The sequence below is a fragment of the Eublepharis macularius genome, chromosome 1, assembly GCF_028583425.1.
Source record: "Eublepharis macularius isolate TG4126 chromosome 1, MPM_Emac_v1.0, whole genome shotgun sequence".
NCBI classification, from domain to species: domain Eukaryota; kingdom Metazoa; phylum Chordata; class Lepidosauria; order Squamata; family Eublepharidae; genus Eublepharis; species Eublepharis macularius.
This window is the reverse complement of record NC_072790.1, coordinates 112,836,521-112,856,775: the sequence shown is the minus strand read 5'-3', so window position 1 is coordinate 112,856,775 and position 20,255 is coordinate 112,836,521. Positions and strand designations below refer to the sequence as shown.

Here is a 20,255-nt window from a genome sequence, read left to right as displayed (position 1 = left end):
TCTTGCAGAGCCATCAGCATAAGGTCTTAGAGTGACATGTGCAGATGAATTGTGGACAAAGCAGGTAAGTGCATTGAATTTAAAATGGTTGTTAACATCCTCTTTTTCTGTTTATCTCCTGACAGGTTGGATACTGCATCCCAGAGGGGTGGACCCCCTAAGAGCCCAACAGGGAAGCCAGCTCACTCAACCTGTTTCGTCAATTCCACTTTTTCAAGGTCAATAACAGTATAGATACATCCTGCAATAATAAAGCAAATATAAACCAACAACATTTGTTGTATGTCCCTCATGCCCAAAGTAATGCATTTTCAGTACATCAATTTCCTCACCCCGATCAAATGGTCTGAAACTCACAACTCTCCAGTGAAAACTGGTATAGCAACCATTTTCCTTGAGCACCCATAACATGGTGCTACATTTACGTCTTCCTAATTAGCTACAGACTAATCTTAAAGGCATTATGCCAAATATAAGTGTAGTTAAAGGAATAATACTAAACAGTCTCTCTAATTCTTTTATGAAGCTGGACAAGTCCAGTTCATTATTCAATCTCCCAGGAACTAGGGAACACATTCTGAAAAACCATTGTACTTCTTTCTGAAATAAATAATGCTGTACAGCTTGCTTGGGACCAGATCTTGCTACTTCCAGGACAGTATATCTAAACTCATTCTCCCTAGAGGGGTGCTCAGCAAAATGTGCTACAACTGGACCATCGATCACCTTGTTTTTAATCCTGGAGATATATTCTTGTATTCTTGCCCATATGGGTCTAATGGTACTCCCCACATACAGTTTTGGGCATCCACTTTCCAGGATGTATACAACTCCCTGGGTACTGCAGGTGATTCAAACCTGGGTTTCCCAAATATTAGATCCACAGTCTAACCACTATACCCGAGAAAGAATGCATATATCTAATATCAAGCCCTTGAAAAAGTGGAATTGATGGAACAGGTTGAGTGAGCAGGCTTCCCTGTTGGGCTCATGTGGGTCCACCCCTCTGGGATGCAGTATCTGACCTGTCAGGAGATAAACAGAAAAAGAGGATATTAACAATTTTGAATTCAGTGTACTTACCTGCCTTGTTCACAATTCATCTGCACATGTCACTTTAAGACCTTATGCCGACAGCTCTGTGAGAGATAAAGTTAAGAAGATGGATTATTTATTCTTATTGGACAATGATTAATATTACTGGAAGGATTGTTAATATATTTATTGAAATGTAAATTATTGCTATTTATATGTATAACATTATTGCTATGAATGGCTGTATGTGAACCTGTAGTGTCTATTCATTGTTTGCTCTGGGCACTTTAATAGATCGTGAATAACTTTGTAACTTCCTAATTGATTGTATCCTTCTCTGGCGGGGGGGTTGCTTTTTGTTTTTTGCTGTTTTCTGGAGGAGCCTCTCTTTCTGTATGCTAGTTTAGCTAGCAAAGGCAGGCAGCCTAATCCCCTTTGCTGGCTCAGAGGTTGTCCACTCCTCTCTTCTCTTCTGAAACCAGCCGTCCTTTTCCTTGGGACCTTCAAAAGCCCTGCCCGAGGCCCTCCTCTCTCAATACCTGGACCATCACAGCAGACAATGTAACCTATCCAGTTCAGCAGACTTATGACAGGTCTTCTCTGTTCACTCACTCCTTTCCTCTGGAAAGTCTCCTTTGTCTCTTCTTTAAATATCCCCCATATGCATACTCTCTTGTGGCCATGACCAGGTGCAGAGTACTCTCTCAGCCAAAGACTTGGTTTTCTTTTACTTTCTCTCCTGTCATGTAACTTCATATGTTTGTCCCTTTGAACAACAACTGCACTGTTGTTAGGCTTGAGTACCTTTCACTTCCTGAATTGGGCCCAGAATGGCCTATACTTTACTTTGGAAAAGATCTGGTTGTTTTATGGTTACTGGAAGCCTATTAGAGGCACTTTGAGCTTGCCTGCCCACTATCCAGGTGAAAGATCCCTAGATCGCATATTCTATTCTCCCTAATTGGCAAGTGTGTAAGTTTTCCAAGCTAGCCAGGAAGCGGGAAGAGGGTTCCCCCAGAACCCTCTTCCAGGGGGAAGCAGGAAGAGGGTTCCCCCTGACACTGAGATTAATTCCCCCAAATTGGTTGCTGTTCTGGCTGAGTCTTAGACCCAAGTTCGGAAGTCCACATGTGTCTAAAGAAACATGTGCAAGGGAGCACATGTGGTAACAACTGGAAAACTCTGACCTCCTTGTTCCTTGAATTCCTCCACCTGATAAATCATAAATAGTTTTATCTTGGTTTTAAATATCCAAGTACAACAGTCAAGGAGGGACTAAGTTGCCCTAGTGTAGAGTCAAACCCTGTATTCTATTTTCTCTGTGTCACTTCCTCCATAGGGTCTCACAGAGAAGAGAGTATAATGAGTATAATGAGCTGCTCTGGCATTAGTCTGATTCCTCCATTCTGTTGGAATGTTCAATTGGATTGTTCATTGTTATTTATTTTTCATAAATTAAATTTTTGGTTTTGGGCAAATGGCTTATGTTGCATTATTATATTGAAGACTAGAGTTTACAAAATGTCTTCAATGCAGAGGTTTTTTCTCATGTATGAAATGGTACTATCTCTACATGTACTGAGTATGACAGTAAAATGAATTATAAAATGGTAGGTGGTATAGCTGTCCATGGTTAAAAACTACATACCTTAGAGTGCAGAAAAGCATATCCAATATGTACACTTATTATAGCTGTTTCCAGTACAGTTTCCTTGTCTGACTCCCATTTTTTAATAACTAATAGCCTCTTCTAAAGCCTTTTTACTGCACTCTTATGCTTATGAAGAATCAGTGCTGCATCAATACTCTGTATCTTCCCATAGGGAGTATGCTCATACCTATAATTTTAAATAACAATCAAATGGGGTTTGAATAAAGGAAATAAGCAAATGTTTTGTGATGTTTTCTGAGTGTCTATTTAAGATACTTTTTAATCAAATAACTCAGAACTTAGTTCATAATTAGCTGGGACTAGGTCATGTTATCTACTTATACCAGATTATAAAGTTCAGCATCTGCTCTCAGATCCTAAAAAGTATAACATGGGCTTAGTCATATTAGGAAAAAAATATTTTTTCATGGCCATTACCTATTCACTTTCACCACTCATTGACCAAATTAGATCCAAAACGTCTAAGCCTTTTTAGGTTACTGAGCTCTTCATGGGCATCATTAATTTCTAAAACACTAATTTCCAGAAATAATTTCCAAGTGGATTTATACATACAGATTTACAAATAAAAAAACAGACATGGGTTGACTACAGATAACACAGAAAGGGTCAAACAAGAAACTAAAAGATAAAACTAAAATTTGTGTGTGTGTTACGTGCTGTCAAGTTGTCTCCGACCTGTGGTGACTAGACATGGGCACGAACAGAAAACCCCCTGAACATAGTGTTCGTTGTTCGTTGCCATTCACGAACAATGAACAATGAACACTGACAAACATGATCCTGTTACGAACATGTTCATTGTTCATTGTTCGTGGGGGCCAGCAGGCTCTCCTCCAGCCATCAAGATCCCTACCGCACCACTCTCAGAAACCCTACCTGAGCAGGCAGCAGGAAAGATATCAATAATAAATAATAGCTTGGCCCCAGCGCCTCACAGCAGCCCTGGAACCTGAAGGGGTAGGTCCCTATCCCACCACACACAAAGAATATTCAAGCTCCAATGCACTCACCCTGTCTCTCTAACAGCAGCTGTCTCTCTCTGAAAGCTAGAGCTGGGAGCCCTCCTCCCCCCTGGTCTTTTCCTCTTGTAACAAATTTGGAGGTCCAATCCACACTTGGAAGGAAGACCTGCCTATAAAGGTAAATTGGGCTTAGATTGGGGTTTCCAGGGCAACAGCAGGAGTTCAGACAGAGTTCAGACAATCCCTGCCTGAGTTGCCATGGGAATTGATTGCAGGTGACAGACTGTCTGGCTTGACGAACATCAACAAACAGCAATGAACGAGGCTTGCAATGACCACCTGTTTGTTTAGAATGGGGCCTCATGAACAGCTTGTTCGCGAACAGCAGATTGGGCAGTACGTGGGTTTTTTTAGTTCGTATTGCTGTCCGTGCCCATCTCTAGTGGTGACTCTATGAATTAAACTCTACTAATGGATTATTCTTGTGAGTGTAAAAATTCTCCATGCAAGTGTAACCCTTTCTGACTGGATAAAGAGAATGCCACACCACTAGTGGGTACAGCAATGTAATTTAACTTTTAATTTTACTTCTTTTATATTCTGCCTTTCTCCCCAATGGATCTCCAAAGAGGCTTACATTGTTCTCCATCCCTCCATTTTATCCTCACAACACCCCTGTGAGTTAGTTTGGGCTTAGAGTGTATGACTGGCCCAAAGTTACCCAACAAACTTCCATGGCATAGTGGGGATTCAAACATGAGTATCCCAGATCTTAGATCCACAGTTTAACCACTATACCAGAGAAAGAATGTATATAATATCGAGCACTCTGTGGCATACGGATGCTTTTTCAGTCGTTGAACGAATTCATTGAAAGATGCTTTCATTTCCTCATGAGTCAGATATGCTGAATTACCTCACTTGTCACCTGAACTGTATATAAGTATGATCAAGAAAGAGCACATCCACCAACAAACACTGTCATTTAAAAGTTTTGATAGAAAGTGGCCAGTGCATAGACGTCCTGGTCAATAGGTGACTAGACCACAACAAGAAAGGTTGGCAAAAAAAGGTTTCAGCAGAAAGGTAAAATTTCTGTTGTCAGTCACTGTAAGAGAATGAAATGAATGGTGACAGAGGGTTTTTTAAAAATTTCAGTGGCTGGCTGGAGCTCTTTGCTGGGCTGCTGCTTGACCGCTGTTTTAGGAATCACGTGAAAGAACTGTGGTTGTGCAGAGAGGGGAAATTTTATGCTGGAAATGGCTTTATATGCATGAGTATATGGGTGGTTACGAAGTTCTGCATACTATCGAAGATGCGGTTGTGAATCGAGCTGGACAGGGACATGGAAAGTCTAGGGGACTAAATTTTACCTTTCTACTGAAAACTCTGTGTTTGCCATCCTTTCTTGTTGTGGTCTGTTGCTTGTTTCCTTTCACAAAGTGAGGAAAGTTTCCTTCCATTTCCCTCCCCCCCCCAACCCATAGTTCTGTCATTATTCCCTATGGGGGACTTTTTCAGGCAGCTGGACTGGCTATTTTTCAACCAAAGGACACCAAAATTTCAGCAAAGTTATTGCTACCTGTATCCTAAAGAATCCCCAAGTTTCAAGGAAATTGGACCAAGGGATCCAATTCTATGGCCCCTTGAACAAGGTGCTGTTACAACCCCAGAGGAGATGTGTGTATTTGTGTGTGTATAAGATGGTAATTTCCCACATTCCCCCCACCACGGCTCGTTGTATCTTCAGTTGACATCCATCAAACTTATTCCAGCCCTCCCTTGCATCAGTGGTCATCAACACAGCTGTACATGTATGCAGAGAAGTGATACTCTCAGCTTCCCCACTCCTTACTCCTGTTTGCCCCTACCCCAGCCTGGAGTCTGCATGTGAGCCTGCACAAGCTTCAAGGCATGAGGGAAAGAGTTTGGCACAGCCTCTTTCTTAAACAGAGAAAGATCTCTATTCTACACCTAGAAATACTGCAAAGCACGGAAACAGAGAGAAAATACATCACAACATGAAGGTTGTGGCAGAACTAAGAAAAGAAAAAAAAACCATCTGCTTGTCTACTTGAGAGTTACAGATATTATATCAGCATCCTCTTCAGTGGGATGGGTGCCTCACTTCTCCTGAGTGTAGGCAATAGAGGAAAATAGCACCTTTATTCCTCCTGGTCCTGGTGAGACAAAGCTTGCACATATGCACTCATACACAAAATGTTCCACACAAAACAAAGGATGTTCTGTGTGGATTTTTATTCTTTACCCAGTATTTTATAATAGCCAGATGTGCTTGGACTCTAAGGGAGGGGAGACCTGATTCTGCTCTCATCAAAGCAGCTGGAGACCCCCTGGAGAGGGTTAGGATATGTCTTAAAAAATGGTTCAGGGTTACTTCTATACTAGATAGGTTTCCTTCTCTCCATCTCCAAACTTCAACTTCGTAGAGGAGATGAGGAATGACCTTGCTCTGAAATAATTTGAAAACTGGATCTATAAGACTTAGCGCTGAAGATTTTACTGTTTCCAAATGGGCGTTCCAGTTTAAGGTTTCTTTAAAAGTTACACCAAGGTATTTAAAGGAACTGCATTGACTGATAAGGTTACCAAAGATGTTCCAGGAGAACAGTTTTGCCTTTTTCCTAAGAACTATTCCTTTAGTCTTTTCAAAGTTGATATTAAGAGTTTATTGTCGAAAGCTTTCATGGCCAGAGAATGTTAGTTGTAGATTTTCCGGGCTGTACGGCCTTGGTCTTGGCATTGTAGTTCCTGACGTTTCACCAGCAGCTGTGACTGGCATCTTCAGAGGTGGAGCACCAAAAGACAGAATTCTCTCAGTGTTAATGTGTGGAGAAAATGTTAGCAGGTAATTTATATTTACTTGGGAAGATGGGTTTGGGCTGAGTCAACCTGTAAGAGTTTCCCAGGCTTTGCATGCTAATGGGGGGAAGCTTCACTGTATCCTGAGGTGGTTCCATATGCAAAAGAACCTCCTCAGGATACAGTGAAGCTTCCCCCCATTAGCATACCAAAACCTGGGAAACTCTTATAGGATGACTCAGCCGAAATCCACCTTCCTGAGTAGATATAAATTACCTGCTAACATTTTCTCCACACATTGACACTGAGAGAATTCTGTCTTTTGGTGCTACACCTCTGAAGATGCCAGTCACAGCTGCTCGCAAAACGCCAGGAACTACAGTGCCAAGACCACAGCCATACAGCCCGGAAAATCTACAACAACTAACGATATTACGAGCTTCCTCTGTGCATTAATGCCCAAGTTGATGTAATAAGCTACACCGACCTAGTTTAGTCCGGGAAATTAAAACCATATTGTCTGCATAAAGCAAAATAGAATTTTTTTGTTGGCCCAAAGAAGGGAGAAAAAAGCAGAGGCTGGATAAATTCTCAACTATGTTGTTAATGTGCAAGTTAAATAATAAAGGGGCCAGCCCAGCACACATCCCTGCTTCACCCCTCCCCCAATAACAATTCTGTCTGTTAATGAGCCAGAAGTTCCCACTCTAATTTGGGCAGAAGTGCCACTGTGTGACTTCTGTAATAAGAAAAATAATCTCTAGTCTATGTTCAAGACAGCCAACTTTGCTCACAGGCAGGATCTATCGATAGTCAAATGCTGCGGCCAAATCAACACACGCTACATATAAAGACTTCAAGTAACTATGACTACCCAAATATGCCAAATGATAGAGAGTTTGGCACTGATCAATAGTCCATAGGCCCTTTCAAAAACCTGCTTGAACTGGGTAAATAATTTACTTCTCATCCACCCAGTCTTCTAGTCTGGAAAGCAAGTGTTTGCTGTATAGTTTGGCCACAATATCAAGCAATCTTATGGGTCTGTAATTTTGTGGAACTGATCTGTCCCCTTTTTTATGAATGGGGACAATAATACTTAGTTTCCAACCCGGGGGGGGGGGGGGATTACGCCCGTGTTGTTAATTTGTGTAGACTTTGGTCAACACTGGAGCCCACCAGTCCGGAAAAGCCTTATATAAAACTGGTGGAATCAAGTCTTCTCTGGGTGATTTGCCAGAGGCTAGCAAAGCAATAAGGCCTCTAATCTCTGCTGCTGAAACAGAGTCCCATTCTGGGAGGTTCAAAAGGTCCACAGAAGTGTTTGCTTGTGGTTTTACGTTTCCATCAGTGGAGAAGGAATGAGAACCAAGGACATCATTGAAATATAAAAACCACTCCCTTTCTGATAAAATGCATATTGAGAGATCAGAGAGATAAGGTCTACTGTTTTGACTGTCAAAAGAGAGAGCTCTTTCAAAGCATATTTATCTCTCACTTTACTGCCAGTTTCCTCAATACTTCTTTCCTCTTGAGAAATATTTTGTGATAGATTTTCAAGTTCTGCAGTGAAATTTTCCTCCAAGTTTGTAATATCTGCTAGAGGAGCATAACGATTGGCAATTGGGATGCTGAAAGTTGCAAGCTCCTTTGGAGTAAAATAGCCTTCTGTTCTTTTCTGCTTGCAAACTGGGAGTGTAGCTTGATCCTCAGGGTCACTCACATGCTCTCTTACTGAGACCCATCTTTTAAAATGTTTTTTAATCAGGAGCTTAACGCTAAAGTCGGTTTGCTGTATCTTTATAGCTGAAAGCTGTATCTTAACAACTGAAAGTTCTCAGATATTGTGTTTAGCAAAAGTCAGTGGAGGAGTCAGCGAGAGTCAGTGCCTGTAGTTAATTACCACAGCTGCAACCCGGTTACCCTGGCTTGTCACAACTGGAGGAATGCCCTGTAGGGCTTTTAAGGCAAGAGTCAGACAGAGGTGGTTTGCCACTGCCTGCCTCTAAGTAGCAACGCTGGACTTCCTTGATGATCCTCCATCCAAGTACTAACCAGGGACAACCCTGCTTAGCAGCCATGATCTGATGAGATAGGGCTAGCCTGGGCCATCCATGTCAGGCCTCCCTTCTTACAGTGGTTCATAATGATGAAATAGCTCATGGGATCTTTGTGGCCAAAGGAACAGCTTCAGTTCAAGATGATACATTTTAGTGAAAAAGTGGTATGATTGGCAGCTGTTCACATTAGTAGTGGAAAATTGTAATGCACAAAGTGTTCCCCATTCCCATGCAAATTTCCATTGGCTAATGTGGAACTCTTGTTAAATCACTTATCTTATTCTTTTAAGCACCATCTTAAAGGTGTCTCTGCCTTCCTTTTTCTGGGAAGCTTTGTCTGTTGAATTTCTGCCTGCTACCCAACTATTTAAAGAAAATCATGCAAAATTTTGCTTTCTTGGCTGCATGAAAGCAGCACTGAAAACTATTCACCCTGTGGATACAGCCAAAATGTAAGTGCTTGGGTTGCAGTAGATAAGTGGTTCAGTATACACTGAACAGTTCATATGTAAAAAAAAATAAAAGCTCATGTTTCCTATGTCAGGTGAGTCCAACAGTTAGTTACGTGCAGTATGTTCAAAATTCCATAGAAACAATCCAGGAAATGCAGGAAAAAAGAACTTACCCCCCCCCCCCATCACTCCCATTCTGATCCATGACTTGAGCTCTTAAGACATTTACAATGGAGAAATACTTTCCACCACTCTTTATGGTTATGTTGGATATTACTTTTCATTGTAAGCCCTTCTGCTTCATTCACTTCTTAGTCTTTATATTATTGTTCCCAGTCACACCAGTAGCAGAAATCTGCATCCCTATAGATATGTAAAGGGAAATCATTCTGGGAAATCTTATGGAGAAGATGAGAGATTAGGTGTGAATTCTTGCTATGGAGTTTAATTGTTTTATTACCTCTAGCATTTATGGCTCCTGCTCTGCAGCAATCTGAAATCTGAATCTCTGCTCTTTTCTACAGTTGGTAAAGGCAAATGACACTTGTTAGCCTTTAATTACTAAAGTACTAAATTGCTAAAACATGGTGAAGAGTATTGGAACCAGGACACTTTCAGATTGGTAGCTGTGTTGTTCTGCAGTAGAAAAGCAAGATTCAAGTCCAGCAGCAGTTTAAAGACTCAACTAGATTTCCAGGGTATGAGCTTTCATGGCTCCCTTTGTGACCGAGTTTGACTCTTGAAAGCTCATAACTTGTAAATCTAGTTGAAACCAGGACAAATTCCTTCAGTATGCCACATACCTACAGCCTGATGAAAGGCCATTGATTAGTAGTCTTTGAGTATGATTGAAGTCCAAAAGCACCTTAAAGACCAAACTGATTTTCCAGAGTATAAGCTTTTGAGAGTCAAGCTCTGTTCATTAGATATCTGCTTAAGGTATCGAATGAAGGCAACTTGATTCTTGAAAGCTTATACCCTGAAAAATCTTGTAGGTCTTTAAGGTGCTACTAGACTTGAGTATTGCTCTTCTACTGCAAACCAACATGGCTACCCATCTGAAACAATGAGTACGGTTTTCCAACCATCTGTGAATCCATCTGCTAGCCAAAATACCCATGGGATACTTTGTCAAATGCCATGCTAGAATCAAGGTATAATGTATTGATATCATTCCCCCAATTCAGAAAACTATCAACCCAATTTTAAAAAGAGATAACAATAGCGTGGAGCGATTCATTCATTAAAAATTCATGCTGGCATCTTCTACATGCAGGCTTGTAAAACCTCTCCCATATTCCAATAACTTCAAGGATGCTGGAGAGAGATTCTAAGAATACACCAATAAGTTTCTTTAGTATCTGAAGACTTGAATTCATTTAAGATAGGCATTTCTTTTCATCAGGCAGCAGCCCCAGCTCACATGGATTTTAGCAGCTAAATCTCTAAAGGAGGAGAAGAATGCATTTTGACAGTAGTACACATGTATATAAATATATATGAACACTAATGTGCCAAATAGCACAATCAATTACTTCCCAGTAAAGCTGCTGATGCTTATTTTGGTCAGTTAATATGATTATTATATTTTCTGAAGTACATCGTTAATTCAAAGAATGAACGTCTTTCTTTTTAAAAATCTGTGGAGAACCTGTTATTTCATATTGAAATACATACAATAAATTGCTTTCAGCCATGCACAGTGGCGGTGGGAATCACTTGAGCATTCTTATATAACAATAAAGATGTTACCAGTGTGTCCTCCTGTCCTCTCCTGTGGAATGTTAAATGCTATGCATTTGATTGTGTTCAGAACTGCAGAGTAATAGCTGAAATCATGAAATCAGAATTCATTCACATATATGTGGGGAAATGTACTCAATAAATCAGTAGGATATGATTCTCATTCACTTACACACGTGCATTCAGAGCACTTTTCAGACTTTACTAGTTAAATCAAAAAGGATAATAAACGCAAAACATGTTATGTATGCATCTATCACTGTACTTAAAACTGTGAGGTCATTTTAAAAAAAGGTGCAAGTCCCATTAAATTCAAGCTCAAATTCCTCTACAGGAAAATAAAGGTACTAGAGTTAACATACTATTGTAGAGTTAATATCGCCACAATAATTTCTGTGTAACAACATTAATAAAATGTAGGCACTATTTCTAATCTGTAAAAACAAGAAACTAAGTGCTTTTATGAAGAACAAAATTAACTGCAAATAGCAGTAGTTTCAGCGCAAATGAAATGAAGCCAAAATCACTATGGTAACCATTAATTTTTAGTTTTCAGATTAATGAAAATCACAGGAGTCAAAAACAGTGATGCCAGCTTTGTACAGCTTTTAATAAGGTGGAACTTTTAAACCAACAAGAAAAATTAGTTTAAAGGGCAATACATTAATCTTGTCAAAATGCCACATAGTCCTAAATAGAGATGAAAGGAAAACTCACACACATTTGACGTATTTTCCTATTTTCTGGATTATAATTCTAACAGAGATGCAGACACTGCCTGCTCATTCCTGTGGGTGAAGGCAGTATTGCATACATTCCTTCAAAGGACACAAGAGCACAAGAATGGCAGGCACTGAGTATCCAGTGCATACAGCAGGATTACTGGAGTCTATATAAGAGGTCCCTGCTTCTAAAGTGCAAGTGCAGCAAACTGTGAAGGGAACATAAGTCATCTTTTGTGCAGCCTTTAAATATGAAAGCCCCACTCAGCCCTCATATTTAATAGTTACGGATGTCTCTGTCTTCCACGAATCTCTCTAATCCCCCAATAAAGCCATCTGTCTTGGTAGCTACAACCACAACCCATGACAGTATGTTTCACAAGTTAATTATGCACTGTTTGAAAAAGTATTTTCTTTTGTTTTCTCTGCATCTATTGCCTATCAGCTTCATTGGGTGACTCAGGGCTCTAGTATTATAATCCTTTGCCATGCTCCCCACTTAGTTGATTTGTTTTCTAAACCAAAAGGACCTAATAATTTTGTGATACAAATAAAAATAGTTTGTAATATAATTAAAAATACCATCAGGTTTGCAGTAGGAAAAAATTGTAAAATTTGCCAAAAGGTTCCAGAGTACCTATGCTCCTTTTTACATGAAGGACATTTTCTTAAATTTGATTCATGCTTTCTCAATATGTATTATTTTTGGTACTGTCTCTTTGGATTCCTTGTTATGCAAACAACCATATGCTTCTGGAGATTAAATTGTCTCTTTGAGGACTTCAAGAAGACAGACTCTGACATGATTGCCAGGCCCCTCCTCCTATAAAGTGGGGGGTGGGGGTTCTGGAGGGGAGATGATCCTCTTCTTCTGTGCACATATGAAGTGCACAAGTGCTTCACAAGCTCCCCATGACATCACTTCTGGTTTAAACTGGAAGCTACAGCATCTCAGCAGGCCCAAAATATTGCAATTGTGTTATGTTTGGAGCTGATTCTTAGAGAATTGGCCACACTGAGATACCATAGCTTCTGGTTTAAACCAGAAGTGACATTATTGGGGCCTGCAGAGCATGTGCACAATGTGCTCCAGCCTGCCTCTGGTCACTTTTCTATTCCTCATTGGTCAGATAAGAGGCAGTGGCGGACCTGGTAGCCCTAGACTCTGTCAAGATATTAAAATGCAGATTCATATATATTGACATTGAGGTTATGTATATATTCAATTGGTGGTTGAACTGCCATCATCAACAGCTGATTTCTCATCTTACCTCACCATTCTCCAGAGGATGGATCTTGGAGTAATACGAGGTGCATATAACTTCATCATCTTTTGCATATGATGGGGGTCCAGTACGGGGAGGAATGTTGTAGCGAGTCAAACATTCCGTGTCTGTGATAGCATGATACTGCCAGGGTTGATAGTCAGTGCCATCCAATGAACGTTCCAAAACCCAGTTCCCAGGTCTTGGAGAATTAGCTGATTTTACAATGACATAGGCAATCTGGAACACCTGGAAGAAGGTAAAGAAGCAGTCACAATAACATCTGTCTATATTTTTTATTTATGTAGCTTATCAGCCTGCAGTGCTGATTATACAGCTTGATATTGTAGCTTGGCTTTCCACTTTCCATTGAATGTATTCTGCTGTTCCCAGCTCTGGACTAATGACCATAACAAATCTACAATGCTCTATCAGTTTATTTATTCATTGCAAACAATTCCACAATTAAACTATCAGCTAAAAACCATAAATCAACTAAAACAACTAAAACAGCAGCAGCAATTTAAAGCAAACAGCATTATTAAATGTCAGTGATATTGAACAACTAGTAAGAAAGCCCGTTGTGGGAAAAAATACAATGGGCAAGGGAGGGTGGGCAAGCGGGCATTGCCTCCTCCTCTGTGACTGATCCCGGCCGAGTGATCAGTCGAATTATCACTAACAGTGCAATCCTAAACAGACTTACTCCAATGTAAGCCCATTGAAATTAATGGGCTTTGACTGAAGTAACTGTTTAGAATTGCATTGAAAGTGTATCAAAAACCAAGGACTGTATGTCCACTGAAATAAAATAAAGTCCTTTCCTAACAACAAAAGTGTGTGATTTCCATTTACAGGAGAGCTAGGATGAAGGCGGCAAAATACACCAGACAACCATGATGTTGTTAAAAGAGGCCATAAGCTTTATTGATTTACAGCTTGGCGCTGCATAAGGCACTGATCTGAACATTGGCTGACCCACCTGCCAGCCAATGACCACAACGGTCTCCTTAACAATAAAAGTGTGTGATTTCCATTTCTTGAAAATGAAAAGTGGAATTGCTCTAATGGAATTCTGAAGCAGACTAATTTGCGCACAGAATGAGGAGGGGACTGCAGGGTGGGGTGGTAGAGGGTACCATCCATCATCCCAAACTCAATCCCTTACCCCAGACTAAGGCAGAGCTGCCATTATCAATGCACAGGCCCTTATAAAATATACAGGACAACAAGTTCTTCAACTAAGCATAGACCAAGTTTTTGTAAAGAAAATAAAAATAAGCCTTGCAATTTAATACAACGCATATCACTGTATGAATTAATGGGACAGCAGAGCACACCTCCTCCAGATCTGGACATCTTGAGAGCTGTTAATTTTTTTCAGATATGAAAGGACGTTATTATGCAGAACACTGTGTGCCAAGATAGTTTGATAGTAGCAACAAACCAATCAACCGTAGCAACGATTTTCACAATTTTGTTGTTATTTGTAACTGTCAGGTGTCGACACACACCAAAACCTACACAGAAGCATACACATATTTTTCACATTTTAATTTAATGTTATTTCCAAGAAATTCAGTACAGCACACCTGGAACCATTACAGCAGGCTGAGGAACAATGTGACTTATCCTGGACTTTCCAGTGCCCATTTTAATCTTCTGAACTTTAGCCATGATGGCTGTCAAAAAACTACACAGGCTCTTCTGTCACCTAGACCCATGCTGGTGGACCATCTAATCATTATCATCAGATTTTATGACCATAAGGATAAAAAAATAGAGCAAATTTACAAGAATATACATTTCAGTAACAGGATTGAAAATAAAGGGATTTCAATAGATGTAAAATTGTTTTTTGTTGAAGTCAACTTTTGTAAATACAAATAAGGGAACTCTGGGCAGAATATTTAATATGGTTTAGATCTTGAATTTGGGGGTAAATGGATGACCAGGGTCCAGGTACAGACCTCACACCGTATTTTATGCATCACCAATCCATCCATGAACAATTTTCAGTCCACAGATCCATCACTGACACTAGCCCTGTTCACAAGTCATAGTGAACACACATACCATCCTAGTTTCATTTGTAATGTGAATGCATTTTGGCTCTTTCTAACATGTACATGCAGAATATACATGCATTCACTGTAATGTGTGGATTGGGCTGCTGTGTGCTACTTTGGCTTCTCCAGGTAATCCCAGAGGAAAGAAATAGCATTAGAAATGGTATTATTTCTCCTATGCTAACATGGCTCTCCTGAGGAAAAAAATAGACAATCATAAGAAGTCTCATTTTTCAATCTTAGATTTTGAAGAAATGTAAGATATAAACAGGATTCATTGCTTTTAGCTATGGAGAGGAGACGTGAAGGGGCTAAGGAAGAGAAATTACAGAAATTTTTATGGTGGAAAACCAGAAGACAATGTTCCATATAGTTAGTTGGTAGAAGCTTGCATTTTCAGTGGACCACTGCCAGTTCACACCAACTGAAGTTCTGGAACATTATAATTACAGAATGAAACAGATGAAATAAGTAAAGCTGTTTCATGTTTTTTCATGGATCCTTGGCAGCTTTTTTAGCATTGGCACTTAAATGAATAAAGGAGGGAAATGGAGATTTCACACTAATACTTTGCTACTGTGACTAAGTACTTGGGGGTTTCCCCGATAGAGGATTCTCAGCTCAGTAATTTAGCAGCAGCTAATGTTTGGGTTTTTTTGCTCTGGTTTAACACCATGCTTGAAAAAGACACGAGTCTTATGCCTTTGCTCTTCAGATTATCCTCAAAGGACAGCAGTGTGCAGTTTAGTGCTGCATAAAGCTGTGCCATGGAGCATTTCCTATTATTGACCATCCCTGTGCTCTAACCATGACTTGCAGACATCTAGCAGCAAGCAGGCAATTAAGTTCTCATGCTTCTTCTGGGTAAAATTCATTCACATTTAGCTAAGCTTGCTAGAAATGAAAACATTTGTCATCATAATAAACTGGACTGGACATAAGAGGAGCCCACCTAGATCTGAAAAATGCCCATTTGGTCCTGCATCCTGTTCTAACAATGACCAAGCAGATGCCCCCAGGAAGCCCACAAAGGCAACAGACTTCCACCATGGTTTGCTGACCAGCAACTGAAGCTGCCTGCGCTCTGCTTACCAGACAGACTGCTCCATCAAGGGCTGAGTTTTCCACCTGCTCAGCCCTGCCCCTGAGTGCTCTGGCCGGAAAGGAGTTGCTGCCAGGGAATGTCTGCCGACCCTGCCTATGCTGCTCCAGATGAAGGCTGCTTCATCTGGGGCTGAGTGGAATGGACTTTGGTAAGGAACCAGTGTGGAGTTGGAGATCCCAGTAATCCAGGGCTGAGGAAAGTATGGCAGTGGGGCTAGATGTTATAAAGGAAGGACACGGAGATACAGGTCAGCCCTTCCAACCTTCATCCCATCCCGAGATATGTTAGTAGTGGGGCTAGGATTTCATGCTCCTCCCTGACTCTGATGTTATGTATTGCCGGGTCCATTAATAATAAGACCTATACACTGCAGGACAATTTTGCAGCAAGTAAGGTGGATCTGATATGCATAACCAAGACTTGGGAAGGTGAAACAGTCACTCTGAATGAGCTAACCTCCCTGGGCTTCATTAGTCCCAGATTAGTGGCTGGGGAGGGGGAGGGGTGACGATACTCACTTGGGAGTTTTTCTCCTTCAAGCCACTCCCTGCACCAAAGATCACTGGCATTGATTGTGTAGACCTGATATGGGGTGCTGTGGAAAGTTTGGCTATCTGTCTGGTGTACCGGCTGCCTAATGCACCAGCAGCTACCCTGTCAAGCTTGCTAGAGGCGTTGGCTGACTGTGCCTTTGAATATCTCAAGCTATTAGTTTTGGTTGACTTCAATGTCCATGCTGATGATGCCATCTCCTCACAGGCTGTGGACCTACTGTCTTCCAGGGCAGCACTAGGACTCTAGTTACAATAAAACACTCAATAGGCATTAAAACATACAAATACAGTTAAAAACCAAAAGGATCATAAATACAAGCATTTCAGATGGCGGCCCCCCTCCAATTTCTCAATCATCTTATAAAACAGCAGAACATAAAGGGGTAGGGTGGGGCCACAGTTTATAATAATCCAGTGACTGGGCTTATGGGGAGGCAGATGATAGCACTGCCCCCCTGGCAAGAAACCAGTAGGGAGGCTCCTAAATGATCGAAGACTGGCCTCAACCGTATGCTTGGAGGAACATCTCTGTTTTACAGGCCCGCTGAAAGGATATAAGATCTTGGCGGGCCTGGGTGTCCTCCGACAGAGAGTTCCACCAGGTTAGGGCCTGGACTAAAAATGTCCTAGCCCTGGTCAAGGCCAGCCAGGACTCCCTGTGGCCAGGGACCACCAGTAGGATCTTATTTGCAGATCTTAATGCTCTTCAGGGTACGTATGGGGAGAGACGGTCCTGCAGGTATGCTGCTCTCAATCTGTTTAGGGCTTTAAAGTTTAAAACCAAAACCTTGAACCTAATCCAGAATTCGATGACGAACCAGTGCAGCTGCTGCAGGATGGGAATAATATGTGCCTGTATGGTGTGTCCATTAGGACACGTGCAGCAGCATTCTGGACCTGCTGCAGTTTCCAGGTTAGACCCAAGCGAAGCCTTGCATAGAGCAAGTCACAGTAGTCAGTTCTGGAGGTGACTATTGCATGGATCACTGTAGTTAGGTCATGGGTCGACAGATAGGGCGCAAATTGCCTGGCCTGTCAAAGATGGAAGAACACAGACTGGGCAGCTGCCGTGACCTGGCCCTCCATCGATAAGGAGGAATCTAGTATCACTCCAAGACTTAAGACCAATGAGAAATGCACTAATGGCGCCCCATCAAAGGTCAGGAATCAGATTCCCAAATCTGGCAACCCACGGGCCAAGTACAGGACCTCCATCTTTACCTGGTTCAGCTTCAGCCAGCTCTGCTTTACCCATCCAGCTACAGCCTCCAAAGCTTTTACTAGGACATCAGGGGCAGAGTCAGGCCGGCCACCCATCAACAGATACAACTGGGTGTCATCCACATATTGGTAACAACCCAGTCCAAAACTTCGTGACAGCTGGGCAAAGGGGCATATGTACAGGTTGAATAACAAAGGGGAGAGTATCGCCCCTTGTGGAATGCCGCAGAACAGAGGCTGGTGTGAAGATAAGCTCTCCCCAAGCTCCACCCTCTGTCCCCGACTATGGAGAAAGGAGATGAGCCAGTGCAAGGCAGTCCCTCGGATCCCCACCTCAGCGAGGCGGTGGGCCAATAGTTCATAGTCAACCATGTCAAACACTGCTGAAAGATCCAACAAAATCAGCAGCGCTGATCCACCTCAATCCAGATGTCTGCAAAGCTCATCAGTAAGGGCGACCAGTACTGTCTCCATCCTGTGTCCTGGGTGGAAACCAGACTAGAATGGGTCCAGGACAGAAGAATCCTTCAGGAAAATCTGCAGCTGTTCTGCCACTGCCCATTCAATCACCTTCCCCAGAAATGGGAGGTTCGAGACTGGTTGGTAATTGGACAGATCGGTGGGGTCCAAAGATGTTTTTTCAGGAGAGGCGTCGCCACAGCTTCCTTCAGCACTCCATGGAAAACCCTGGAGCTCAATGATTGATTAATAATAGCCTCCAACTGGGCCCCTAACCCGTCCATGCTGACTTTCACCAGCCACGAAGGGCAGAGGTCCAGGGAGCACATGGTGGGCCTCACCCACTGCAGGATCCTGTCAACTTCCTCCTGGGACACCAGACTGAAGTGATCTAAATAAGGGCCGGAAGACAGCCAATGGGCCTCCAGTTCCCTTACTGTATCAACTGTGGCTGGCAGATCATGGCGGAGAGACAAGATTTTATCTGCAAAGAAGCTCCCAAAAGTCTCACAGCTAGTAGCCGAATTTTTAATTTGTGGCAGCTTCTACACATCGGGCAGGCCACACACTAGATTTGATCTTTGGGATGGAGATTCACGTGGACCTAGATGTAATTGAAGCAGTGCCATGGTCAGACCACTTTGTCCTGAAGGTCCATTTGGGTGCGCCACCCCCCTCGCATAGGCAGCAAGCTGATTTATGCTCTCCTACAGAGACTTATAGATCCGCTCAAGTTCTGGAATGCTCTGTGGGATCCAATGCCCCCTGACGGCTCATTGCATGTGCTGGTAGAGGACTGGCATGTCTGTCTCTCTGAAGCCATCAACCAAGTTGCTCCCCATTGCCCTCTGTGCCCCCATACCAGACTAGACCCGTGGTATACTGAGGAGCTACGATGGGTTAAATGTGAGCTGAGAAAACTAGAGCGAGTGTGGTTGTATACTTGTGACGAAGTGGCAAGAACTTCTTATAGGATGCTTATGAAAGCCAATGAGATGGCAGTGAAAGCGACCAAAAAGGAGTTTTATGCCACTTCCATTGCATCTGCAAGCTCCCCCCCAGCTCAATTATTTATAATAATTTGATCTTTAGTCTCCCTATCACAGGGCAAAAGGCAAATTGTTGATTCGAGACTTAGCTGTGAGGCCTTTGGGAGTTTTTTGCAGGTAAAATTTTGTCCCTCCACCAGGACTTACCGGCCTCAGTTGATACAGTACTTGAGCAGGAGGCCCTTGGCCATCTTCTATTTGAGTTTTAGACCACTTCAGCTGCATCTCCCAGGATGAGGTTGATAGGACTGCTGTGAGGCCTACCACTTGCCCCTTGGACCTTTGTCCATCATGGCTGGTTAAATCCAGTGGTGACAAACTTTGGGCCCCATTGGCAAAAATAATTAAATCTTAAGTTTTCTTAGAGTCTAGTTTCTTGAGAAAACTGGGCTGTTAACTGCTCTCTGAATTACTACATATTCAAGGATGGAAGAATTACATTGAGATTTTCTGCTTTACATTTTGCCTGTTCATTTTGCAGCCAAGAGTTTAGTGATATATAGGTATAGAATCATTTAGGCTATATTTGGAATACTGTACCATGCTCTGCATGAGGCTAACCTTGAAGGCAACCCAGAACTGCAACTGGTTCAGAACGGTTGAGGAGATGCAGGGGGAAGAGTTTTTAGAATGCTCTGTAAGGTCATTTTATTTGCTGAGAATTTTAATGTGATTTGAGGTGCAGGTATTGAGTGGGCGACAATAAACAAACAAACAAATAAATTTGAAAGAGAAGTAAGAGATCTTTAGATGTTTAGTACCCTTACTAAAATTTTAAAACCATATCAAAATTTTAACCATATCAAGGATATTACAATTGAGTTAAAGAGTTAGTTGGGGATCTGGTAGACCCAGGTGTAAATCCCCACTCTGCCATGGAAAATTCTGTGGGACCCTGGGCCAGTCACGTACTCTCATTTTACCTTACCTGACAAGAAATGGAGGACAAGAGAACAATTTAAGCTGCTTTGGGTCCCCATCAGGGGAAAAGGTGGAGTATAAATCAAGAAAGTAAGTAAGTAAATCAGACAATGCTTTTGCACGTCAAAAGATCTTAGACA

At 41.8% G+C, this 20,255-nt stretch overlaps 1 protein-coding gene across 1 annotated transcript in view; it reads right to left on the bottom strand.

The window, feature by feature from the left end:
• Positions 1–20,255, bottom strand: part of LAMA2 (laminin subunit alpha 2) — a 703,642-nt gene that overhangs the window by 499,683 nt on the left and 183,704 nt on the right. The window contains exon 4 of the mRNA XM_054974995.1: positions 12,744–12,986. Coding sequence (XP_054830970.1) covers positions 12,744–12,986 — 243 coding nt within the window. The remainder of the gene's footprint in view (positions 1–12,743; positions 12,987–20,255) is intronic.